The 24,213-nt window shown below is 52.5% G+C and overlaps 10 protein-coding genes across 10 annotated transcripts; 6 read left to right on the top strand and 4 right to left on the bottom strand.

Annotated features, from left to right (window-relative positions):
* Positions 1-771: 771 nt before the first annotated feature.
* On the top strand, positions 772-2,107 carry T069G_07436 (myb-like DNA-binding domain-containing protein; the record flags this gene model as incomplete). Its single annotated transcript, XM_056174646.1, has 3 exons — positions 772-1,220; positions 1,354-1,642; positions 1,694-2,107. The coding sequence occupies 3 exons, from the start codon at positions 772-774 to the stop codon at positions 2,105-2,107; spliced, it is 1,152 nt and encodes a 383-aa protein (XP_056028225.1).
* Positions 2,108-3,019: 912 nt separating this feature from the next.
* Positions 3,020-3,685, bottom strand: T069G_07435 (methyltransferase domain-containing protein; the record flags this gene model as incomplete). Its single annotated transcript, XM_056174645.1, has 1 exon — positions 3,020-3,685. One exon carries the CDS (start codon positions 3,683-3,685, stop codon positions 3,020-3,022), a length of 666 nt encoding a protein of 221 aa, XP_056028224.1.
* A 1,140-nt stretch (positions 3,686-4,825) lies between these two features.
* T069G_07434 (oxidoreductase family, NAD-binding rossmann fold domain-containing protein) lies at positions 4,826-6,144 on the bottom strand (the record flags this gene model as incomplete). The annotated part of the gene is made up of 4 exons (XM_056174644.1): positions 4,826-5,337; positions 5,407-5,496; positions 5,571-6,008; positions 6,081-6,144. The coding sequence occupies 4 exons, from the start codon at positions 6,142-6,144 to the stop codon at positions 4,826-4,828; spliced, it is 1,104 nt and encodes a 367-aa protein (XP_056028223.1).
* Positions 6,145-7,050: 906 nt separating this feature from the next.
* Positions 7,051-8,057, top strand: T069G_07433 (aldo/keto reductase family domain-containing protein; the record flags this gene model as incomplete). The annotated part of the gene is made up of 2 exons (XM_056174643.1): positions 7,051-7,320; positions 7,395-8,057. The coding sequence occupies 2 exons, from the start codon at positions 7,051-7,053 to the stop codon at positions 8,055-8,057; spliced, it is 933 nt and encodes a 310-aa protein (XP_056028222.1).
* Positions 8,058-8,137: 80 nt separating this feature from the next.
* T069G_07432 (deoxyhypusine synthase domain-containing protein) lies at positions 8,138-9,317 on the bottom strand (the record flags this gene model as incomplete). Its single annotated transcript, XM_056174642.1, has 3 exons — positions 8,138-8,203; positions 8,262-9,041; positions 9,099-9,317. 3 exons carry the CDS (start codon positions 9,315-9,317, stop codon positions 8,138-8,140), a joined length of 1,065 nt encoding a protein of 354 aa, XP_056028221.1.
* A 776-nt stretch (positions 9,318-10,093) lies between these two features.
* Positions 10,094-16,789, top strand: T069G_07431 (myb-like DNA-binding domain-containing protein; the record flags this gene model as incomplete). The annotated part of the gene is made up of 8 exons (XM_056174641.1): positions 10,094-10,444; positions 10,498-14,259; positions 14,318-14,720; positions 14,760-15,437; positions 15,492-15,620; positions 15,687-15,871; positions 15,926-16,078; positions 16,160-16,789. The coding sequence occupies 8 exons, from the start codon at positions 10,094-10,096 to the stop codon at positions 16,787-16,789; spliced, it is 6,291 nt and encodes a 2,096-aa protein (XP_056028220.1).
* Positions 16,790-17,578: 789 nt separating this feature from the next.
* T069G_07430 (DASH complex subunit dad1 domain-containing protein) lies at positions 17,579-18,024 on the top strand (the record flags this gene model as incomplete). Its single annotated transcript, XM_056174640.1, has 3 exons — positions 17,579-17,668; positions 17,742-17,804; positions 17,884-18,024. 3 exons carry the CDS (start codon positions 17,579-17,581, stop codon positions 18,022-18,024), a joined length of 294 nt encoding a protein of 97 aa, XP_056028219.1.
* An 892-nt stretch (positions 18,025-18,916) lies between these two features.
* Positions 18,917-19,929, bottom strand: T069G_07429 (ras family domain-containing protein; the record flags this gene model as incomplete). The annotated part of the gene is made up of 3 exons (XM_056174639.1): positions 18,917-19,279; positions 19,372-19,575; positions 19,687-19,929. The coding sequence occupies 3 exons, from the start codon at positions 19,927-19,929 to the stop codon at positions 18,917-18,919; spliced, it is 810 nt and encodes a 269-aa protein (XP_056028218.1).
* Positions 19,930-20,645: 716 nt separating this feature from the next.
* T069G_07428 (skp1 family, tetramerization domain-containing protein) lies at positions 20,646-21,569 on the top strand (the record flags this gene model as incomplete). The annotated part of the gene is made up of 4 exons (XM_056174638.1): positions 20,646-20,766; positions 20,840-20,888; positions 21,123-21,263; positions 21,524-21,569. The coding sequence occupies 4 exons, from the start codon at positions 20,646-20,648 to the stop codon at positions 21,567-21,569; spliced, it is 357 nt and encodes a 118-aa protein (XP_056028217.1).
* A 580-nt stretch (positions 21,570-22,149) lies between these two features.
* Positions 22,150-23,925, top strand: T069G_07427 (uncharacterized protein; the record flags this gene model as incomplete). The annotated part of the gene is made up of 3 exons (XM_056174637.1): positions 22,150-22,197; positions 22,274-22,375; positions 22,429-23,925. 3 exons carry the CDS (start codon positions 22,150-22,152, stop codon positions 23,923-23,925), a joined length of 1,647 nt encoding a protein of 548 aa, XP_056028216.1.
* Between the last annotated feature and the right edge of the window lie 288 nt (positions 23,926-24,213).

Raw genomic sequence — 24,213 nt, 5'->3', positions numbered from 1 at the left:
TCTCTCCTTCCTACAGGCACGGCAACCCGATCTAGTGGCAGGGTCCTGGTCTGGTCTTGACGTAGTGGCCCGTTGCCGCCGGGCCATGCTCTGCTTCATCGACTCCTCTCATGGTCCCCCCCATTGGCTCCATGAACCCCCCCGGCACGCCAATCATGTTGGCATTTTGTCTTCATAAACTCACTCGTTGCCAGAAGCCCATTGTATTCATTTCTGAGACAGTACCATCCTTCTCTTCCCTCGTGCTCTTCCCCCCCTTTCGCGGTACCTAAAAGTTGGCACATCCGAGCCTCGACTCTTTTTGCTTATCTTCAACTCCCGTGTGCTTGCTTATTATTGTATCCTCTCAACACTAGGACACACAAGCTGTCCAGTCCTCCTCCTTGCAGTTCCTGCCTCTGGCGCCGTGGTTCCTCTCTCACACAACGCGAGTCCGCCTAGTCTCGTTTGCTGCCTTCTCTGGTTCTTCTCTAGCAGCAACCCAACCAGGCCCGGGGATACTCATCGACGATCGTTCGAACTGCGTGTGCCTGCACATTTGCTGACCCAGCTTTGCCACCTCACTGGGTCCTGCTACGCCGGGCCTCTTTCATCGCCTCATTTGCATAGCCCACGCCGGGGCTTAATCAGGCAGTCGCTGAGCTGGCTCAACTCCAGAGCCAGTCGCCGCTCTGCCTCCTGCAGGCAGGGCCACCAACGTCGTTCAACGTGGTCGCACACGGCAGTTTCGACCTGATCCGCGGTCCTGGCGCACCTGCTGACCGGCCCCGTATGGGCGGCAGAGGCTTGCCAGCCAGCCCCGTGGATATCACCTCCTTGCTTCGGTTTTCCTCAAACGCTTCAAACGAGTCCCCCGTGCCGTCCCCTAGAAGACAGCTTCGACCTGCCTCTGTACCGTCAACACCCACGACTACTCCTCATGATCTCCTACCTCCGCGTGTTGGGCCTTCGGCTGTAGCTCCAGCGCTCATCCCGAGCAACAGGCGCAGTATGACGCCTCACGTCCCGGATCAGCCAGTCAAGAAGCAAAGCAAGTGGTCTCCTGAGGAGGACGCCATCATCATTGAGCTGCGGGGCAGAGGAATGAAATGGGAAGATGTTTCAAAGCGACTTCCAGGACGCAGTGCCATTAGCTGCCGGCTTCACTATCAGAACTACCTCGAGAGACGGAGTGAGTGGGATGAGGAGCGCAAGAACAAGCTTGCCAGGCTGTATGAGAGGTATGTGTGATAGCGTCATGGCAGCAAGAAGCTCTTTATTTACATGGGCCTGTCGATCTTCTTCTTTTACTCCTCCTCCATCTCCATGTCCATCTTCGTCATGACAAAGTTGACTAACATTCCTAACTCCTAGATTCAAGTCTGACATGTGGGCCAAGGTAGCTGAAGAGTTGGCTGTCCCCTGGCGAGCAGCCGAAGCCATGCACTGGCAGCTGGGTGAGGCAGACATGGCTCGCCGGGCTGGTGTAGTTCCTTTCTCTCTCGCTGCTGTCAATACTAGTGAATCGTCGAGCAACAGGGCTTTGGCAAGCCGAGCCCAAGCTCCGATTCAGCCGCAGGATAACAGCGCTCTCCGTGAAATGAGGCCACCGTCTCCTCCCACGAGCTACAGCCGCAGCCAGCTTATGCCCCCCATGACCTCGGCGCGAACTCCTCGGCGAGGACCTATCAACTCACAACCGCCTCCCCCACAGCAAACGCGACCAATGCTACCTCCGCAACACATGCATCAGACACCCCATCCCTCACCCCACACAGTAGTACCAGGACCACCGGCTCCGCAGCAGCAGCCGCCGCCACCACCGGCGCCTGCTGCCGCTCTGGCACACCCTTTTGGTGACTACCGCCGTAGCCCGGGTCCTGGGCTGGCTCCGATCCAGCCTCACCCGTCGTCCCACAACACCGGTCCTCTGCCAGGTGTTGCACAGTTGACCACGGGGATGAGCCCATATGGTCCGCCAAGCGGGCCACCGACGCCTACCTCTCTGCCTGCGATTGCTACTCCCTCGATGCCTCGTTACGTGCCCCTCGAGCAGGCAGGAACGAAACGACGAGCGAGCCCCGACATGACACGACCCGATGCTGCTCATAGGCGAAGACTCGCATAAGACTGTCTTGTCACCATATTATCTATCCCACGATTTACATGCATCATGAAAAGAAAAGACATACATACCCAAAAAGGGGAAGAAAAAAAAGAACGCTTATGATAAGCGAAGTCGATGGATATTGACGATACATTCATTCATTACTTGGGTTAAAGGAACATGGACTCACATACGTACACACTTATACACTTACATCTGAATGGATTCAATGAGGTAATGCAAATTAGCTTGCATTGGATCAAACATTCACTCTGACATCAATAGACGGGGCATACGGAATGTGTTTCAAAACAGGAAACGCTTACTGATACGGACGGATGGTATCAACAGCACAATACGCTCGGTCATGGACGCTAAGACAGCTGCTATTTGTTTTGTTTTGTTGATTTGTTTGATTTGGTTTTGTCTCGGTTTTGTTTTTGATTTTTCGATCTTGGATTTATTTGACTGATCTCGAATCTGTTTTATGTTGGCTTTGTTTTTTTACCTCTCTTGTCGTTTTTGGCTCTCTTTTCGGGATATGGCTAGAGGCGCTTCTTGGATTAAAGAAAAGGCTTTGAACTTTTTTGGGGGTCTGGTACATGATGGGCATTCTAATATGGCTTAGAGGTACATGAGACGAACCGACAGGAGGTGATGACGGGACATCTTGGGCATCCATGTTGGGGCATCCGCTGGGTAGACGCCAAATATCAGGCAACATGAGCGGATGGGCGTTTTATTTGGAATGAAGGAATGGCATTGGCATACACTGGGCACACAGCCACTCTTGTTTTGTCTATTTAGGTAGCTAGCACACCGCATGTCTGCAGCGTTTACTTTGTATCAATTAAGGAATATGTTCTCGAGGTCTCGTGGTTTAGGCTGCTGCCCAGGTATCATTTGCTAGTAGTACTATCTAGAAGTGTATTTTCAGACTTGGTTGCTACATGTCACCCACCAATTGTCCCTCTCATAGCCGCTCTCCAAAACTTGCCCCCCTGCTGCTATCACATCCTCCTCTAACTCCCCCTTGCGATACAGGTGATAGTACCGCTCGAAAGTCTCATCCGGCTTGCCCTTTGAGCGCATCACCCATGGCACCAGGGTATCCTGCTCCGATCCTTCGTCCCAGCCCCTGCGACTCGAGCTCTGCTCCAAGGCCCAGGCGTACACGAGCACTCTCCCGCCCTTGTGGACACATTCCAACAGCGCCTGAATGAGCTCCTGGCGTCTCTCCCGAGTAGACAGATGATGTATGACGGCGACGCAGATGACGAAGTCGACGGAGCGCTGGCGGTAGGGCAGGCTCAGAGCGTCTGCAACGGCGACCTCGCCGTTGCGCTCCGTGCGGGCGAGATGCACGAGGGCGTCGCTGCGGTCGGAGCCGAAGATGTGCAGGGTCGGGTTGACGGGGAGATATTTCCCGTTGCCGCAGCCGACGTCGAGGCCAACGGAGCCGGCGGGGAGGGAGGTGAGGAAGGAGGAGATGAGGGGCCAGGGCTTGTGGCGGGTGGATGAGAAGTGAGGCGCGATGGCGTTGTAGACGGAGTGGACGTGGGTGGCCTCGTAGGCCTCTGGTGAGGAGGAGGATTGCATTTGAATTTGTTGGGGAGGGTGTGAGTGAGGAGTGAGGGTGGGGATGAGTTGTGATGTGGTGGTTTTTGGTGTTTTGAGGAAGTGTGAGTGCGGTTGAGATGGTTTATGATATGAGGATGAGAATGAGAAGCAATTGTAATTGGCTTGAATGTATGTATGCGTGAGAGATGAATAGAATGAATAAGATCATCCAAACTGTGTTGCCGGCCGTATGTATTATCTGATCTGTATAAAATGGCCCCTCCGTTTGATGTTCAAGATATCAAAAAGTAAGTCTGTCGTCAAAGTTTCAAACACGGAAAGTGGGGTGCATCCGTGCAATGGTTCACAAAAGAGAAGAAAAAAAGAATTCATCCGTGGGTGGGTGTGCCCGTAACAAAAATTGAAGTCCTTTTGGGTTGGCGGAACAATATTTTTTCGCTACGGGGCATCCGCGTGGGGGAAAGCTAATCTGTCGTCTTTTTTGGGTTGTTGTGCGAGATGGAGGACCCTTGCTGGTTTTCTTTTTTTTTAAAAAAAAAAGATAAGTACTTGTGATGTATTCTTTTTTTTTCTTCTGCACCCTGACAATTCTGCATTGGTTGTTGGGACACCCTTGCGGTGCATGTACAAGTACAAGTCGGGGAGGGCGGAGGACATGGGCGGATGTGGACATTTGCCCCGGAAAGGGTCATGGATAGTTGGGACTCCATTAGACTCCATCGTAGACGGCATATTTCTTATCGTGTACTCCGTATTTAGCTATGATGTTCAGATATTTGATGGACAAGAGGTGAGACGGGCTGGAAGATGAAATATGGGGTGGAAAATCTGGCCTTTACGCAAAGCAGTTATTCGTGCATGGGATATACGGTAGCCCATAGTCCAAGGCCGGGTTCTATCTGACTTGTATACGAAGCACTTGACTACAAAAGTCTACGCCCGATGCTGTGTGGGATTGAGCAATCCATCGTGTCAGGGGATGGGTGCTGGATCTAAAACTTCCTAGATGGGGTGGCCTGTCATTTGTCACATACGTCAAGGACGCATATTCTCGAAAGCTGCTAGTAACGGGCATCCAGCGTTCTGGCGTTTTCCAATTCACCATTGATGTTATGTTTTACTCTTATTTACGTACGTCTCCACACTCTCCCTTTTCCCTCACTGATTGCCCGTGTTGAGAGGGCTCTTGGGGTCATACACATCGGTGGTAATCAGCTCCGGATACGTGATGCCACCCTGCCTCAGCGCCTCCTCCATCGTCTCCATGATGACGATGCTCTCCTTCCAGGGCAACGTGGCGCTCTCCAACTTGCCGTCACGCAAGCACCGAGCGCACTCGTCCGCCTCCCAGAACATGCCGTGGCCCCAGCCGTTGCGCGCAGGGTCCGCGGGCTGGGGGGCGTCGAACGTCTGGGCCTCGCCGTTCTTCTTGACCACCCTGTACTTGGTCGGCCGGTAGGCCGGGGCGAAGACTTGGATTTCTCCCTTGGATCCTTGGATGCGGACGGCCGGGACGACGTTCTCGGGGTCGGTGTCTGCTCGCATCGTCGTTGAGGCGATGCCGATGCTGTTGTGGCCGGGGAAGCTGCAGATTATGGCCGTGTTCTCGTCTGCGCCGGTGGTGTACTTGTTGCTGGAAGCAATCACGGCTGGGGCCTCCTTGTCTTGCTCTGGCTGTAAGTGATACAGTGTCTGGAACACCCAGGTTAGGGGGTAAACTCCAAGATCGAGAGTTGCACCGCCTGCGAGATCAGGGTTGACCATCCGATGAGAGTCTGCGAAGCTCAAGCCGTTACCCTCCTCTGCGTTTGAGTTGATCGACAAGTCACCTGGTTTACAAGTTAGTCTGTTTCCCTTCTTCCTTGTGTTGCTGTGTTTTTGGCCATTTTGAATCGGGGCTTACCAATTGTTCGGAAGACGGTGCCAATCTCGCCAGAGGTAATCAGTTCTCGAACCTTGATGCTCAACGGGAAATATCGTGTCCACACAGCCTCCATCAAGAACAGCTTCTTCGCCTTGGCCGTCTCAACCAGCTTTCGGGCCTGGGCAGCGGTCACGGTGAAGGCCTTCTCACACAAGACGTGCTTGCCGGCCTCCAGCGCCAGCATGGTGTTCTGGAAGTGGTGGCTGTGGGGAGTTGCTACGTAAATGATGTCGACGTTGGGGTCGACAACGAGTTCCGGGTACGATCCGTACGTCTTGGCGTCAAAGGCACCGTTGATCTTCTGGAGGAATTCCGCCGCCCTCTGGCTGCTGCTGGAGGAGGCTACGGCAACAATCTCGTGGCGCACATCGTCGGCGCCTCGAACTGCAGGACTGCACAGGAGGTCCTTGCAAAAGGCTGATGAATCGTGTTAGTTTCCAGCGATTCGATCGACCTATACAGATAGGCTCAAAGCAGCCATATACTTACTCTCTGCGATGCCGCCAGTGGCCATGATGCCCCATTTTAGGGTGTAAGGGTTTCCAGACGCCATTGTGGATGAGAGTGTGTGGTTAAGGTTAAGATTGTTGAATGAAAGGTTTACGACGGCTCTCCTAAACTAACTCAAACATGTGGTAATGGACGGTTCTTTATATCCTCGGCCACTAGCACTCAGCCCTCTTTTACGAGACCCGAGATCCTTTTCGAGTTCGCCGTAAGTCACCAGCCAAGGCTAAGCGCTCCACACTAGATGGAGTGGTTGATCCTCGCGCTCGCCAATCAACAGCCTCATAAGTCCGGTGGTTGTGCGGACAAAGTTGCCCCGCGGCAGCAATTTCTCTCTCTCGCATCCGTATTATGACGGATATAGCCAAATAGCTCACCCACAATCTTGCTCATGGCCTCATGGCAACGTTCCTAGCGGCGGGGAGACAAAATCGGCGCTTGGTGGGGTTGGCAGCTTGCGATCCAATTAGGCTCAAATGGACGGCGTCATTTTTCATGGAGCCAATTACCCCGAAATACTATCTGGAGAGCATAGCAGGTGGTGACATGGAGAAGATAAGAACTATATATGTCTATATGTTGCTGTGGTCGGACAAGAATTGAACAAGGAAATCTTGGTTCTCCAATTGCCGTGTAGCGTTTAAGTGTGAGATGTCAAGTTGCAAGGAATATAATCTCCCCTGTATGGATTGTAGGTTACACAGTAGATAGATACGTTGATAATGACTGACGTGACCTCGTCCTATCTTTGCCCCGCGTCTTGTGCTCCGCTGCTGTGTGCGTGAGAATGGATGTGTGCTTACAACAACCAGCTCCAAGTTTCACTTTACAATGCGAGCCTCCAGCTTCCATCATCTCCTTCGCCATGATGAACGTCGAATAAATAAGTAAATCACTGGTCTGATTGTCATTCATTCCACATCAGTTTACATAGGTGCTTTACCCCTCTATCATGGCTCGTCCAGCTATTGGAGCGCAAGCATCACGGCTTGCGCAAGATCTTCCTCTTGGACTATCGACAACCTCCACTCGCATTCCGAAACTCATATATGGCACTGCCTGGAAGAAGGAACAAACCGCAGATCTTGTCTACCTGGCTTTAAAAACTGGCTTCCGCGCCATCGATACTGCGGCCCAGCCCAAGCACTATGACGAGCGTGGTGTTAGTGTGGCTGTCAAACGGGCTGTGGGGGAAGGCCTCATCAAACGGGAGGATTTATTCGTATGCATGACCCGATCTTAGTGGTTTCATCAAGGATCCTCTTTCTGGAGCACTCTAGTTGACGCATTTTACAGATCCAGACTAAATTTACATCCCCGGCTGGGCAGAATAACGTCACTCCATATGATTTGAACGCTCCGCTGGCGGACAAAGTTCATCAATCTGTGCAGTCCTCTCTTGCCAATTTCAGTATTGAAGGCCAGGAGCCATATCTCGATAGCCTGGTGCTCCATTCACCCATGGACACGATGCAAGAGACAATTACCGTGTGGAAGACTCTCGAAACATATACACCACACAAGATTCGGAACCTCGGGATATCCAACACTACCCTCCCCATCTTACAAGCTTTGTTCAATGACATGACCGTCAAGCCCGCTGTTGTGCAGAATCGTTTCCACAACAGAACCGGCTATGAGACCGAGCTCAGAGCTTTTTGCCGTGAACAGAAAATCGTATTTCAATCTTTCTGGACAATCTCTGCTAACAGACATCTGCTTCAATGCAGCCCTGTGCGAGAGGTAGCACAGAAGGCCGGGGTAGGAGCAGTTGCGGCGTTTTATTCAATGGTGTTAGGGCTGGAGGGGACTACCATCTTGGATGGCACAACAAGTCAGGCTCATATGGAAGAAGACTTGGAGGGCATAGAGACTGTAGGAGTATGGGCAGAGGGGGATGGAGCTTCTGACTGGGCTTCCGCGCTTAGCAGCTTCGGACAGTTGATTGGGGAATCATAGGCGTCTTAAAAGTCTTGGAAGCAATGGAGCAACTGTGGTCATAGCTGTAATTCTAGACCTTTAGTGGCTCTAATCTATGTCTAAATATCTTTCGCAAAAGTATTCGCCACTATAAACGGGAAACAAGCCGTCGCCTCGAGATAGACCTGTTGGTTCATGTCAGCTCAGATTCGCGAGGGCCCTGGATAGGGGGAGAGTACTAACCTTGACGTTATCCGCCCCAATTTTAATCTTTCCCCAAGATACTGCTTCGTCCGGACGCGCGCCGGCGTCGCTACCGTCGAATTCCTGGGCTGTGTTGATGTAGACGGCTGATTCTGCACCGTTTCTCATGAGACATGCGTTTGCAATGTGGTGCTTGACGACTCCGCCTCCCAGGATAATCATTCCTGCTCTTTTGGCTCGAACGGCAATTGTGTTGATTCGTCGAATATCTTCTACCAGATCAACCCGTAGCTGCTGTGGCGAACTCTTGAATGTGTGGAAGTAAAGCATGTCTCCAATACTGCCATCCGTCAAGGCAGGACAGAAAACAGGAATGTCGTTTTTGTAAGCCCAGTAGTACACTGAGCGCTCATCGTTAATCTCCTTGCCCAGTCGGTGGATAACCTTTGAAGGCGTCCAGTGAATCTCGTTTTCAGTTCCTTTGCTGGCCTCCTGCTCTTCCAGCATCTTGTCAAAGATGGGCACCACCCAGTCCTCAAAAGCACAATAGTTGGCGTTGGGGACGACGAGGTTTCCGATGCGGTTGAGGCCCTTTTTTCGCAGGTCTGCGCCGTTAGCACTAAAGGAGCTCATGTATGTTTCGCCGAGACACTTGATGAAATCTTCCTCTACTCCTCCAGCTGTTGTAACAATGCATGAGACATGCTTGTGCTCCACCAGCCACCGAAAGACACCCCTCAGACCGGATGAGATAAGGTTGGAAGTATATCCCAAGAAAATTGTCGTCTTATCTCCAGTTTCGGGGTCTCTCCAAGCTCTCTTTACTCGTCGTCAGCCATGCTGGGCCCCCCTGAGGAACATCTCTCTCATACTGACCATGTCGTTGATAATCCTAATGGCTTCACTCATTGAAGTTGCCTGGAATCCCATATTTCTCATTCCAAGGAATAAATCCTCTGCAGTGATAGGTCCCTTTAGCTTATTGAAGTCCAGTTCTTCTACTTTCTGTGCATCTTTTGGCATTTCCTCTGATTTGACGAGCACCGCATTGGTGACCTCCAACGGAGGCGCACCCGAGCTGCCGTTTTCTGCCATGTTAGAGAAAGTGAATGAACACTCAGTGTAAGAGATGAGCTTCCTGTGCTGTGTATTAAAGGGAAAAGAAGAGCCTCTTCCTACAGAGGATGAATGAGATGAAGAACAAATACAGCTTCCTTATTTACAGGCTTGCTTAATCTAGTATGAGTAATTGAAGTAGGTACTTGATGTCTTCTCACAATTTGCACAGCTCGCGGGTAACTTGATCCGCTAGCAAAAGATTGGATTTTTTTCTGCTTTTTTTCTTTTGAGTTTCCATTAATCTCAAAACGGGGCTAGTCAAGCCAAACGCACTAACCGCCTCAGGTATCATATTAGTAATTTTCCATCTCGACAGCGCCAAGCCCCCCGCTGACTGCCGGGGGGACAGGTAACAGTAAGGCTCAGAATAGACTAGCGCCTAGCGTCTCGCGGCAAAGAAGACTGCCTGTACTGTTCAAGCGCCACGCGATCTGGATGTATTTTGAAGTCTCTCTGTGGACCTCGAGATCTTCAGCTCCTTCATCATTCCAGCCTCTGACGGCCATTTGCATCGATACCTTGGGATAGTTCGCAGCACATTAGTCCCACATCGTCGCGAGAATTTTCTTTTGTTTTTTTGAGGGCTACTGCCTGTTGATATCGAACTTTCCCAGCCACCCCCTGCGCTGCAACGGGGCAGAGACGCCTGTTAGCCGAGGAAGTGAGCGATTGAGATTCTCGTGATCAACACCACGGAAGCCGACTTCGTTACGCATCTCCAGTGCCGGTTTCGCGACGCCGCCGGCCTCTGGATGGGACCTGCGGGATTTATGCAGGATCTCATCCGGCACTGGCCCGCCATTCATCATGTACGTACCGCGCTCGAATCGCAGCAGAAGCCGTTGTTTAACCTTGGTCGGCGCCATCGACTGCACCATGAGACAAGTCGCGATTGTCTCCTACATTTGTCACTGGTCATCTTACTCACACTACTTCCTGTTACAGGGCGTTCAGGCATCGATACGACGGGGACCGGCGGTCCAGATCTCCTCCTCGAGGAGATCGCTCCCCGGACCGCTTTGATCGGGCATCACACTATAGCGATAGCGATAGGCGCCGTTCGTCTGCAGAAGCCAGAACAAATTCGGCGCCATTCTCCCAAGGTAGGGACGTATTCGCGGATTCGTTGCGCCGAGAACCTCCTCGTGGCCCCAAGGCGCTGATAGATCCTCCCGCCGGGCCGAGAGGAGGAGGGTTTGCCGGCGACTTTAGAGGTGGACGGGGGCGAGGGAGAGGAGGGAGAGGGTGGCCTGGCAGAGACGACAGCCGCGATAGAGGAAGGGACAGAGACATCGACTTTCGAGACCGAGACCGATATCGAGATGAGAGAAGCCGGGAGCGAGAACGGGACTGGCGAGAGCAGAGAGACTTTAGGCTGCGCAGATCACCAATTGGAAGAGCACGATCGCCGACGCGAGATTTTCGTGATCGGGATATCCCCCCGGGGCTAGACGCAGACAGGTCCCGTCGTGGTTCTCGCGATGGTGGCCCTCCATCAGCCGGCTCTTCATCGTCTGAGCCTGTTTTCAACGCACCACCATTTTCTCGAGGTGGAGGCTTCCGTGGACGAGGCCGTGGAAGAGGTGACTGGCCTATTGAGAGAGGACGAGGACGAGTCCCATATGATGACCGCAACGATCGCTACCAACGCAGTCGCTCTCAGGAAGGCCGCTGGGCACGTGAACGCGACGAGCGCGAGCGTCCTGACCGATACCCAGAAGCTCGTGACCCACGCGATGAAAGGGATCGAGGGGAAAATCGTGAACTCTTCCGTGCCAAAGTGGAAGCGCGAGCGGCTCAGGAATCCGCTGCGCAAGTCAAAGATGTTTCACCCCCTCCTGTAGCACCATCAGCCCCGGCATTTGGATCTGTGCCAAACCGGGCTCCGAGTACTGGTGATGCGCAGGCTACCCCGGCCGCTGTCACGACTAAGCCACCACCGACTGCTCCCCGCGCCTTTGGAGAGCGTCCGGTGTCTGCAGGGCAGGCTTCTGGAGCTCCCGAGACTCCTCAGCCACCCACTGGACCCTCAAAAGTCTTACCGCACGACAGCCCTCCTATCCCTCTGGGCCCCAGACTGCAGCAACCCAAGCCCCCTCGCCCATCGAGCAAGCAATGGATCAACCCAAGTTTGAAGAAACAGCCACCTGAGTCGCCCAAGGTAATGAGATCGCAAAGCTTCGTCCAACAACGGCCAATCCCCCCTCAACCTCCGCTGCAACGGGGCATCTCACAAGTTGAGACGTCTGACCCAAGACGACCGCGTAGTAGCGATGAGAAGTCAGATCCTTACTTGGGAGTAGAGAATAGAATGCGAGCTCATCATAGTGAGGAGCCGGGCGAGATAACTTCACGAAGCGAACTCGAAAAACCACCACCACATGACGTGGCCGATTACGAACCGCCAGAATCGATGGATCACGATGCAAAGCCTCCTGAATCTCCGGCGCACTCTGTTGGACAGCCTTCTACCTCCCCGAAGCTTGACTCACTTCCTAAACCGCAGGAAAATGGAGCGACCGAAGAAACGAAAAGCCCTGTCGAGGCGGCACCTGTGAAACGAAAGCACAAACCGCTCAAGGTCCGCGCCGTTCGATTTTCTCTACCTCCGAAGAAGACTCAACCGGAAGAGCCTCCCGAATCCGACGACGAGGATATGGGCGATTATTTCGATATGGAAATCAACAAGACTGAAGCTGAATTGAGCAAACTGCAAAAGCCGGACTTGCCAGTGGAAATACTTAGGCGTTACATGACTCTATCGCATGGGTCAATGGTGCAGATACTGAACGAAGGAGAAGGATTGTCAGAGATGTTGGGTGAAATTCCAACCAGTCCTGAACCTGTGGTCGAAAAGATGGAAATTGAACCTGCCGAGATACAAACCGAAGAGCCCCCTGTTTCTCATGACGAGCCTCTTGTGTCAAAAGAAACCGAGGAAACCACTCAAGTGAAAGAGCCTGGCCCTGGTAGCGATCAACCTATTCCAGCCCCAGTTGAAGAAGAGAAGGAGGAAAAGGTTGAACAAGTTATCCCGCAAGAGCCAGAGGATCGCCAGCCCAAGGCGGAAGAAATGGACATCGATGACGAACCCAGGCTTCCACCCCCTGAGCCTAACCACGAACCGGAGCCGATGATCGAAACCACGATAGACGGCTCTACCAAAGAGGACAAAGAAGCTGAAGTTGTTCCGACCGCCGAAGAGACCTTGGCACCTATTGACGAAGCCACCACCTTGTTGAAACCTGTCGAAGTAGAGACCAAGCCTCCAAGCACTCCATCCCAAGTAGCAGACGAAGATGACGAGACCGAAACCGAAGATGAGGCGTACATGGAAGTCCAGGCTGCTGCTGCTGTTGCCACAGTCCGACGATATATGTCAACACCGCCTGTGGACAGTCTTCCCGACGAATATAGTGATCACCCGCTCTGGTACCAAGATAGGGAGTTCTTGGCAACGTTGGAATCGGACCCTGTTATTGATAATTTTGTTGCCATGTATCTTGAGAAGGTTCACCTCGATAGATCGACCGAACAACGGCGCGCACAGGAGGAGTATACTGAAAACTACATGCAATATCTTGAGTATACCATGTCGGATGACCCTGTGGCAACAAAGAGCAGAGATAAGTTTTCGGTCTCGGCTCCCTCAGATACTGCAGGTACCCCAACGCCTGAGCAGAAACCGGAGGGCAGGGGAACGGGTAGAAGATTTGCTACAGAGCGTGACCTTGAACGTGTACTTCAAGCCTCCATGCGAGAAGATGAGGAGAGAAAAGAACGAGAGTTGCGAATCCAACAGGAAAAGTATCGCAGCGACAAGGAAGCTGTAATTCCAGACATGTACTGGGATGATTTGGAAAAGCAACAAGTTCAGTACCTTGATCGGTCGGGATTCACCCCCCCAGAAAAGCTTGTTTCTGCATGGCATGTGTTTCAACCCGTCAACAACTTCACAGAAGAGGAAGCCCATCTTTTCGAGAAGCGCTATCTGGAGTGTCCCAAGCAATGGGGTAAGATTGCTGAGGCACTTCCAAATCGTGACTTCCGCGCCTGCATTCAGTATTATTATCTGATGAAAGGAGAGCTCAACCTCAAAGAGAAGTTAAAGAAGCAGCCGAAGAGGCGGAAGAAGGGTGGTCGGGGCAAACAGAGATCCAGCGCCTTGGTCTCGGAGCTCGGCAACGGCGAGCCGGAAGGAGAAGAGACACCTCAGGAAAACGGCGAGAATGGAGAAAGGCGAAGGCCACGACGAGCTGCTGCTCCTACGTGGAACTTCGAACAGCCTCAGACGGACGGCGAGAGCACCCCTGCTGCAACTCCTGGGCGTCGTGGGGCATCTGCTGCTTCTAGAGGTGACCAGCCCGAAAAGGTGGATGGAAGGAAGGGAAGACGAAAGGCCAAGGATAAGGACAAAGATAAGGAGAAGGAAAAGGACAAAGAGGCCAAGGCGTCCAAGCCAAACCAAACTCTCGCAGCCGCGCCGGGACCCGCAGCCGGGAAAGGAAGAGGCCGAGCCGATTCCCGCCCGGTGGCTGCGGAATACCTGTCGGGCCCTCCTCCTTCCGATCCTCATCGTTTGCCGGTGCAGTACGAACAGCCCTTGCAAGCGGGTATCCAGGCGCCGTTTGCCGTGCCACAGCCACAGCTCATTGAGAGGCCAAAGCCTGTAGCCGTCCCTGGATCTATCACCGAAGTCATGGCAGCACCTTCACTTCGACCAGAACCACCGCCACCTCCTCCATCATCTATCACCACTTTCAACTTGACGCAGAACATTCCTGAACGGAAGCAGCTATCTCAGGCATCGAGCTATTGGAGCGTGTCTGAAGCCAATGACTTCCCACACCTTCTAAGAGCATTCGGTACTGATTGGTCAGCAATTGCGAAATACATGGGTTCAAAGACAACAGTCATGGTATGTATCCTTTTTTCCTAGGCTGAGAATGTTTACTAATGTGGAATCACACCAATAGGTGAAGAATTATTACGTTCGACAGAAGGATTCTGGGAAACCAGAATGGGAGGCGATTGCTCAAGAGGCGGATGCGAAGCGAGCTAGAGGAGAGAAAAGGCCTGATCCTCCTGTGCCCACTACCGGTGGGCGTGGTAGGAGATTTGAAGGCACCGCATCTGGTACCTCGAGGCCTATTGCGGTGGCTCCAGGAGTTGCCGACCCTCATGGCGATCTTCCACAGCCCAAGGTTGAACCCGCGCCTCCTCAGCCATTGAGGCAAACGCAGCATATACCTAGTTACGGAGTACCGATTGCCCAGGCTCCGGTCCAGGCTCCTCTAGCACAACCTAACCAGGCACCTCTTGCTGTACCGTCTCATCCAGTGCCCCAGGCTACGCAGCAAGCCATATCCCCCAATGCCCGTACCTTGCACCAAGCGTTGCCACCCTTTGGCTTTCCAGAACGCGAGCGCGAGCCTGCTCAACCCCAGCGAGTCCCGCTACCGCAGAAACCTTCTGCCAGCCAAGTTCCAGAACTCCGAGACTCTCGCCCCTTGTCTGTGGCACAGCCTCTGCAACCAGCACATTCCGATGTCCTCGCTGAACGTGAACGTGCTGTTCAGCTAGACCGGATGAATATGGAGAAGCGGTACAGAGAGCAGCAACAAAGAGAGCAGCAACACAGAGAGCAGCAGCACAGGGAGCAGCAACATAGGGAGCAACAGCAGCAGCAACAACAGCAGCAGCTCATGCGTGAAAGGGAAATGGAGATGGAGCGTGAACGTGAGCGCGAGAGGGAGAGGGAGAGAGAACTCCGACAAGCAGAGCAGCAATCGATGAGAATGAAGCAGGAATCTGAAGCACCACTCCATCGTTACGAACCGTATGGTGGCCATCGACAGCAGCTTAGCCACGGCGGAGGCCCTCGAGAGCCATTCTCACTAACGAGACCATCGTCCCAAGAACCTCGTTCTGTTGCTCCTCAACCGTATCCCACGTCGGTTCCGCCACAGCAGCCAATGCGGTCGTTGCTTTCTGACCCTGTAGCGGTACAGTCACCTCCACTGGCGCCTCCGTCCTCGAGGCCAACCCAGCCTCCTCCCCAAAGGATCTCATCAGGGCCTCCACACGAACCTTACGGTGCAGCTGCCCCGCCTCCTCAGCACCCTTCTTCAATGCCCTCTCTTACACCAGCTCGACCGCCTGAGCCTCGAAAGTCAAACATCATGTCGCTTTTGAACGATGATCCTCCGCCCCCTAAGCGGGTGGCTGAGGTTACGCAAAGCCACACACCTGGGCCATCTTCAACGCCGCCATCCCAAGGTATCGGTCGACCTCCACCACCTGCGGCCGCATCTACACAGGCCCCTCCGATCCGCCGGGAAACAGACTCTCACTACTCTCCTTATGGACGAACGCCATCCAGTGGAGCATCGGCCATGCCTTCTCTAAAACCTCCCTATTCTGCCTCGCCGGCTTCTTCACAACATATTAGTGGACACCGAAGCATGCCATCTGATTCCGCGGTAGAGGTTGATTATTACGGACGGCATGCGTACCCACAAAGCCATCCAGCAAGCGGAACAAACTCTCCCCAGACATCACAGCGTTACCCTCCACCCCCGCAGTCAAGCCAATCCCAGTATCAGTCTCAGACAGGTTATCCCACAGCTTATGGAGGAGGGCCTCAGCCAGCGCATATCACCTCGCCGCCGACACAGCAATACGCAACTCACTCATCGTCAAGGAGCCGTGAAATCCCAACAAGCAGTCGTGACAACGTATGGCCGTCGTCTGGCCATCAAGCTCAGCCCTCTGATATTCGATCGCAAGGCAACAGCTGGCCATCTCAACCTCCCAAGGCAACACAGGCGCCTCCTCCGCATTCTCAAACGGCTTGGGGATCCCAGCACCCTTCGACAAAACCAGGGACTCCTGCACCGGCGTGGCCAGCAGCCGCTCCACCGCCCCAACAGCACATGTCTCTGAGAGATGACCGGCCTCCTTCAATCTACGGACAGGGCACCTCGGGCTTGTCGCAGCAGCACTCGCTACAGTCTCGCTATCCGCAGACGACACGAGCGCCGGAGCCCATGTCTTCTAGTGCTCAGCCATACCCGCGTTACACGTCAACTCCAGGGCCGGCGCCACCACGAGATCCTCGGGACCCTCGGGACCCTCGAGATCCAAGAGATCCAAGAGATGTTCCGCCCAGCCGAAGCTATACTCCAAGTGTTTACGATAGTCGCGGGCCGCCACCTCCCCAGCCTCAAGTACATGGTTATCCAGCACCAGACCCAAGAGAGATGCAGCTACGTGACTCGAGAGACCCGAGAGATCAAAGAGACCCGCGAGATCGAGACCCCAGAGATATGCGAGATCCCAGAGATCCGAGAGACCCGAGAGACCCGAGAGACCCGAGAGACATCATGAACCGGGGTAGTCTTCGACCTCACGAGTATGACAGGCACCCCGACAGGTTCGGACGCTGAAGAGCGCCTGTTGATGACTGTTGGATGAGCAAGGGAAAATAACATGCTCTTCATTATAATCCATGTGTTTTTCCTTGCCATTGCTCGTTGTTTTTCCAAGTTTTTGTATACGCGTCTTTTACTGTCATCAATCTACACGAGTTTGGTGTAAATCTATAGAAGGGCACTTTAGGGTACTAGGTGGTTATATCGGAAAGTCTCAGGGTGGGTTTATGCAATGTTGACGGAGACCAACTGTGAATCGGAGGGAGGGGATCTGGTGTGTTTACTCTTTGTTTAAAAATGTGTTTATGGAATTGCGAAGTGCTTTGAGTTTGGACAGGACTGCAGTGCTGGTTGTGGAAGATCGCTTTGTGGCGATGTTGTATGATATTTATCTCGAATAATGAAGTATATTTGCAGTATATGAATTTTGATTTTACATCTTGTTGTGCGAAACTTGATATTAGAAATATGGTTGAATCTGGCGAATAGCCTCCAACTGTATTGAAATCGAATTGGAGATGGGAATGATTTGAATCGCTAGCGGGGCACGTCATTGGCAGAAAGACAACTGGAACACACCAACCCCACCATGAGCTACAGCAAAGTTGGAGAAGCTGCAGAACAACGTTCCAGCCACTCAACGCGTCGCGCAACCTCCAAAAGCTTCCCTCCTACACTCCAACAAAATCACCCATACCCAATAATCAATCCACTTCACCCCGAACAAAAAAACAAAGGACCAGACGATATAAAGCATCCCAATAGCAGCAGCAGCAGCAGCAGCAGCAGCAGCCGGTCCTTGCAATGGACACCCGCACTAGCGGCGCCGGCACAGCAAGCAGCAGAGCGTATTTCGAACAGCAGCGAGAAGCTCTCATCGGCGACATTGCCGAAGTACGTTCCGTTCATCATATCAACTTCGCCTTAACAAGTCTTCTATACTGACGTCGCGGGCGGGGGGATTCAGAGCTTTGAACAAGTCCTCGGCAACATCAACAAACTGAATCGATCGCTCGAGGCCATCATCGCTGTTCGCCTTCCCCCAATTCCCAAACGAAAACACGATCAAATTATGATATGGGCTAACAATTGGAGGGACACTTTCATAGGTCGGCAATGAATTTTCTTCCGTAGAAGCTCTCTGGTCCCAATTCGAAAACGTAATGGGCAAAGACGAAGAAGCCAATAAACAGACCGAACAACAAGACGCCGCAAAGCACAACGACGACGACGAGACAATGCAAGAATAAAAAGATAAAGATACCCAAGGCAGAGAGAGAGAAGCGGACAGAACAGAGCAGACAACAAACGAGAGATTATATTGCTACAGCACGTATAGGCAAAAAGATACCCCCCTTCCACCAAGTACCCCAGCCCATCTACGCTTTGTATAATCTACACTATCACTATCACTACAACACGATCGCTGGATCGGAAATGAAATAGGGGGGGAAAGTAGGGAAGACAAGAGACAGCCGGTATAGGGGTGTGAATATGATGATTTTTTAATCTCCCAATCCCAAACCTGATTGAACTCAACAGTATCATGCTACATAAGAGAAGACGCAATAGCGGATAGAAAAAAAAAGAAACACGAAACAAAAGAGAATAGTAAAAAAAAAAAAAAGTACTAAAAGACCACACAAAGTTTCGCAAAAAACGTCACCACCGCCGTTTCCTAGTTGCGTTTAAAAAAGTTCGTGGCTCCCACAATCCGCCCTTCCCTTCCATGCGTCAAAAGGCTAGCATAGCATAGCAGGACCTGAAGCGCAAATCCAAAAAAAGAGGCCGGCTCGAATATGTTTAAATCAACCACGCGGACTCCCGCTTATATACCAGGCTGTAGCTTTCTTTCGAGGAGAGAGATGCACCAGCAGCTCGTCTCCACCACCTCGCTTTCATCGTCTTGAGAATCGTGGACCATAGCCGTTGGACGTCGTTCGTAAAGGGGCGCAAATCGTCGTAAAGGAATCGTCTGATGGTCATTACAATTTCGGTATCCGCATCCACGTCCGCGTCCACATCCGCATCTGCATCCGCAACCCGCTCTCGACGCCCAAACCAAATTCCACCCTCGACGGCGTGCTGCCTTCTGCTGCCGGTGCAGAAATGATGAGCATTCGGAGATTTCGAGCGAGCCCTTTAGAGAAATTGACACTTTCTCTTCTTCCTCTTAAGGCCCCCTACCACGGGAGCTTGTGTCTTCCCATCGCCCGCAGACGCAGCTAACGCGGCAGGCGTCTCCGTGTTCCTCCGGTCGTTGGCCACGACAGTCATGATGGCCTGCTCGAAGATTTCGTCGACACCTCGCATTTCCTTACTGCTGCACTCCATATAATGGGCTCCCATCTTCTTGGCAACAGCCATTCCCTGCTCTGCGGTGACAGGCGTGAGTCCCTGAGTCTTGAGCATGTCGATGCAGGATTTCTTGTGTCGGAGATCTGATTTCAGGCCGACCAGAATCAGGGGGGTGTAAGGGCAGAAATGCAGAACCTCGGGGTACCACTGTGGCCAGAGTTAGCAGATTTGAAGACGCCGACGAGTGACGTATGCCGGTTCAGATAAAAGGGGGGGAGAAAGAGAAAGGGGGGCCATGCCTTATCCATGACATTGTCCAAAGAGTTGGGGCAATCGATGGCGAAGCAAACGAAGATGAGGTCGGTTTCCGGGTACGACAAGGGACGGAGGCGATCGTATTCTTCTTGGCCGGCGGTATCCCACAAGGCGAGCTCTACCGTCTTGCCGGTGGGCGGGTGCGTCGGGTAGGTGATGTAGTTTTCGAATACTGTAGGAACATATTTCTGCCCGCGAGGGAGGCGGTCGTCAGTATCCGTTTTCCCGTGCAAGATACGCGACAAAACAGAAAGGCGACAAGGCTGCGGCCGCGGCTGAAGCCCTGGGGGGTTGCTTACCTCTGGGAAATAGCCCTGGCTGTAGCTGATGAGCAGACATGTTTTGCCGCATCCACCGTCTCCTACAACGACAATCTTCTTCGAATATGTCGGGGCCTCCGTTACGTGAGTCGCTGCTGAATCGCGGCCTGACGATGAGCTCATGGTTGTACTGACAGTTCCCTCGCTGGAGCGGGTGCGCTGGCCGCGCTTCTCGTTGCTGCCCGTCGCATATTGCGAGTTGCGGTTCTGATACGCCGCCATGATGGGAGCGGGTGCTGGGAGAGAGAGCTTGTCTCAGGCAGCCAACGGTGGTCTCCTCTCTCGACTGGAATGCTGAAGCTGCTTCAACAAAGAATAGGAGTGGGCACCGCGGCAGAAACAAGGAATCCGGCCGGCATGCAAGTAAAGGAACAATGCGGTGTAAGGGCAAAAGAAAAAAAAATAACACGAAAAAGAAAAAAAGAGATTAGATGAATAAAGCACCTGCGGCGGTGTGGGATACGATGCGGCGACTGTTCGACTGTAGCGCAGCCCCCGTAGCTGAAGGTTTGCAAGACGGACGGGATGCAGAGGCTGGGGGTAATGACGATGTTGTACTTGGCTCTGCTGTTGCTATTGCTGTTCGCTCCGGGCAACGAGACAGTTGGTGGGACAAGGACTTGTTGCTGCAGCTGGTGCAGACGGGGGACATGGAAACCGGAGCCCAAAGGGCTGAGTAAACAGTTGGCCGGGCAACGGATGGCGGTGCACTGACGTGACAGACATTGGCGAGTGGCTGGGGCGGGTTGTTCCGGCTCCGAGGTTGGTCCGTGCATTAGCCGCTCGCGAAAATTCTAACTTGGCCATTGCTAGCCTGAGTAGACGCGAGCACGGCGAGTCGAAATTTGCAGTATAAAGCTCTTTTTTCTTTTTCCACCACACGTGGATTCTCCTTTTTATTCCTTCTTCTCCCTTCTTGCTTTTGTGCAAAATTCACCATGGATCTCGCTCCGCCCAGCAAGTACGTGACGCTCGTTTCCGGAGACGGCTTCGAGTTTGTCGTGCTGCGTGATGCTGCCATGGTGAGCCCGATCATCAAGGGCATGCTGGACCCGAGGAGTGCGTGAAAGATCACCCCGGGAGCCACCAATATCTCTTTTATGTTCCTCTGCCTGCTCACATGTTTGTGCAGGTCAATTCGTCGAGGCCAAGGACGCCAGATGCGTGTTCCAAGAGATGAGGTAAGATATACAATGCACAGCGATGAAATGTCTGCGTGGGGTGACGACAATTCACGAGCATTACTTGACAGAACGCTGCCATCTCACCTGGACTCATTGTCTTTGGGAGAGTGTGCTCGCTGGTCTGGCTGATATGCAACTACACTTGAACCGACCAAGAAAAAAACCACCTTGGAAATGCCTGCTGTCATGATTTCCACATCGTGTCCGAACTGGCTGACTGATTCCCGACAGCGGAATGGTGCTCGACAAAGTGGTCGAGTACTTCCACTACTGGTATCGTTACAGAAACAGCGAGGACGTGCCCGACATGGACATTCCTGTAGAGCTCTGCCTTGAGCTGTTGGCCGCGGCCGATTACCTTGGCTTGGATCAGTAAGCCATGTGGGAGTCGAGCTATAGGCGCTTCTAACATTATTTAACAGGGCCAACATGAGCACGAAATGAATGGTGCACTGCCATGGATGATCTATGAAGAAGAAGATTATGAGACGAAATATGATACCACACCGATTACGAACTAGAAGAGGAAAGCAATGCGCCTCGTCCTTAATACTAAGAATAACGAATCACAGCAGCAACTTGTGTTTACAGTGATACTCATGATGATGATCCTTTGGTGACATCCATCTCAGCATATGCGTTCCTCTCTCACTCCTCCGTGGGTTGAACGTCTATTAGATTTGGAAGATTGATTGCACTCCTCTCACTCTGCTTGACTCGCAATTCTACATTGAGATCTCGCTTTTTTTGTAGGGGCACATGCTTAGATGAATGCTTTACTCTTTGTAGATGTACCACTTTTTGTATTATTTGTTCTGATGGAGTAACATGTCCTACGAATCCACAGATGTATATGATCAATGGCTTACTATTGTACAATTGCCAATTAAAACATCCCTTACACATGAACAAGGAGAGATGACTCTTTCATTCCTGGTATATGCATGCAGGTGCAGCAGCTGTGACTCTTACAAGCAAGCCACAGTGGCTGCATATTAAGCTCTGTGACTCAACTTAATCTTGGCTGGTGCAAAATATCCCAGTCCCAGTGCATCATTCATAATTGTAGGCGTCGGCCCTTCTTTTTAGGGCGAATGGATTGATAGCAGTGATTCTGGCTGGCTTGGAGGCTATTTTCATGCTGTCTGGCAAACATATCAGACACCTTTTACGCCCAGTCCCGTTGGCGTGGACACGCGCTAAGCCCAACTCATTCACCTTTCTTTTTCGACAACCCTTTGGGCATTCGACCTCGAAAATGGCAGCATTCGAATCTCAGGGTGTTCGCATTGCTGTTGAGGGCTGCGTGAGTCTCTCTCTCTATACTGTGTCTTTATCGTCTGTTGGTGATGAACTTCAATTGACTTGCTTTCTTTTTTCAGGGCCATGCCAAGCTCAACGCGATATACACCTCCGTCGAGCAGTCTGCCCAAGAGCGCGGCTGGGATGGCGTCGATGTCCTTATCATTGGAGGGGATTTTCAGGTATTTATCATATAAGCTATCTAGAGTTGTGTGCATGCTGCTGATATTCTCAGGCTGTGCGCAATGCGGCCGACTTGACTGTCATGTCCTGTCCCGTCAAGTATCGCAAACTCGGCGACTTTCACGACTACTACGCTGGCAGAAAGAAAGCGCCCTACCTGACCATTTTCATCGGCGGGAATCATGAGGCTGCCTCCCATGCTTGGGAGCTCTACTACGGCGGCTGGGTTGCTCCCAATATTTACTATCTCGGTGCTGCCAACGTCATCCGGCTGGGGCCAATTCGCATTGCTGGCATGTCTGGAATTTGGAGAGGCATGAACTACCGCAAGCCGCACCATGAACGGATTCCTTTCACTGGCAGCGACGTCAAATCGTTCTACTCGGTTAGAGAGATTGATGTCCGGAAGTTGCTGCTGCTACAGACGCAGGTCGACGTTGGCCTAAGCCATGACTGGCCGCGACAGGTCGAGACTCACGGAGATCTCAATGCATTATTCAGAATAAAGCCTTTTCTGAGGCGCGAATCTATGGATGGGTCTCTGGGCAGTGTGGCTGCGGAATATGTCATGGACCGTCTACGACCACAGTACTGGTTCTCTGCACATCTACATGTGAAGTTCGCCGCTCTCAAGAAGTACGACGCGTCAGGTGCAAAGGAGGTTGTTCAGGTGGATAACCTCCCTGAAGCGGCACCTCCTGTCCAAGATAATCCTGACGAGATTGACTTGGACATGGACGACGAAGACGTTGAGAAGCCTGACAATACCACCAAAAATGTGGCTGCGGAAGCTCCAGAGGCCGAAGCCGCAGGAGAAGCCGAGACAACTACTGGCGATGTTCCCGAAGATCTGAGAGCACAGCTGCCAGCATCATTTGCTCGTCCCACAGCAAAGCCGAGGCGCACACCAGGCCAACCAGTCCCCCCAGGCATCGAAAATAAAGAAGTCCGCTTTCTTTCATTGGACAAGTGTCTACCTGGACGACATTTCCTTCAGCTATGCGAGGTTCAGCCGTTTAAAAAGGAGCAACTATCACTATATCCACCGCAAACCTCGGGCCCTCGGTATCGACTTCAGTACGATGCTGAGTGGTTAGCCATCACTCGTGCCTTTCACAAATTCAACATCTTTGGTGATCACACAGCCCAAGTGCCCGAAGATTTAGGCGAGGAGAAGTATCTCCCCCTGATCGAAGCAGAGAGGGCATGGGTTGAAGAGAATATTGTGCAAAAGGGGAAGATGGATGTGCCGGAAAACTTTGAGATCACAGCGCCTCCATACGTTCTCGGCACGCCTGAGATTGTCAATAACCAGCCGGATGAGTACACAAACCCTCAGACTACAGCATTTTGCGAGCTTTTGGGCATTGACAACTTGTGGGATGCTAGCCCGGAAGAGAGGAAACAGAGGAAAGCCAAGGGGCCGCGTCAAGAACATGACGTGGGTCGCGGTGGTGGAGGCGGAAGAGGGGGAGGGGGCCATGCTTTTGGACGGGGAAGGGGAAGGGGTAGAGGAGGAGGCGGAAGAGGAGGGTTCAGTAGGGGCTAGATGGAGAAGTGGTGATGATCAAAATGGCAATATCGCTGCCTCGAGCTGGAACGGGGTCATCTAATCCGACATACTGTATGTACAGAGTATATTCGAGCATGGGGCAAATTAGCAGCCGTTCTGTTCCTGCAGAGCGCTGAGATGATACACGGGTTGCCCCTATAAGCCAATGTTTACCCAGAAATGACTGTGGGTGCCGTGGGGATAAGGAGTCTTGGTGTTTGTTTACCCACTCCTTTCATGTGTGCTAATGCACGTCTTACGCACGAACTTTCTCAGCAGTTCGGC

The sequence above is a fragment of the Trichoderma breve genome, chromosome 4 (genome assembly GCF_028502605.1).
Source record: "Trichoderma breve strain T069 chromosome 4, whole genome shotgun sequence".
In the NCBI taxonomy this organism is placed as follows: Eukaryota; Fungi; Ascomycota; class Sordariomycetes; order Hypocreales; family Hypocreaceae; genus Trichoderma; species Trichoderma breve.
The sequence above is the reverse complement of the archived record's forward strand: the minus strand, read 5'-3'. Positions and strand labels throughout refer to the sequence as shown.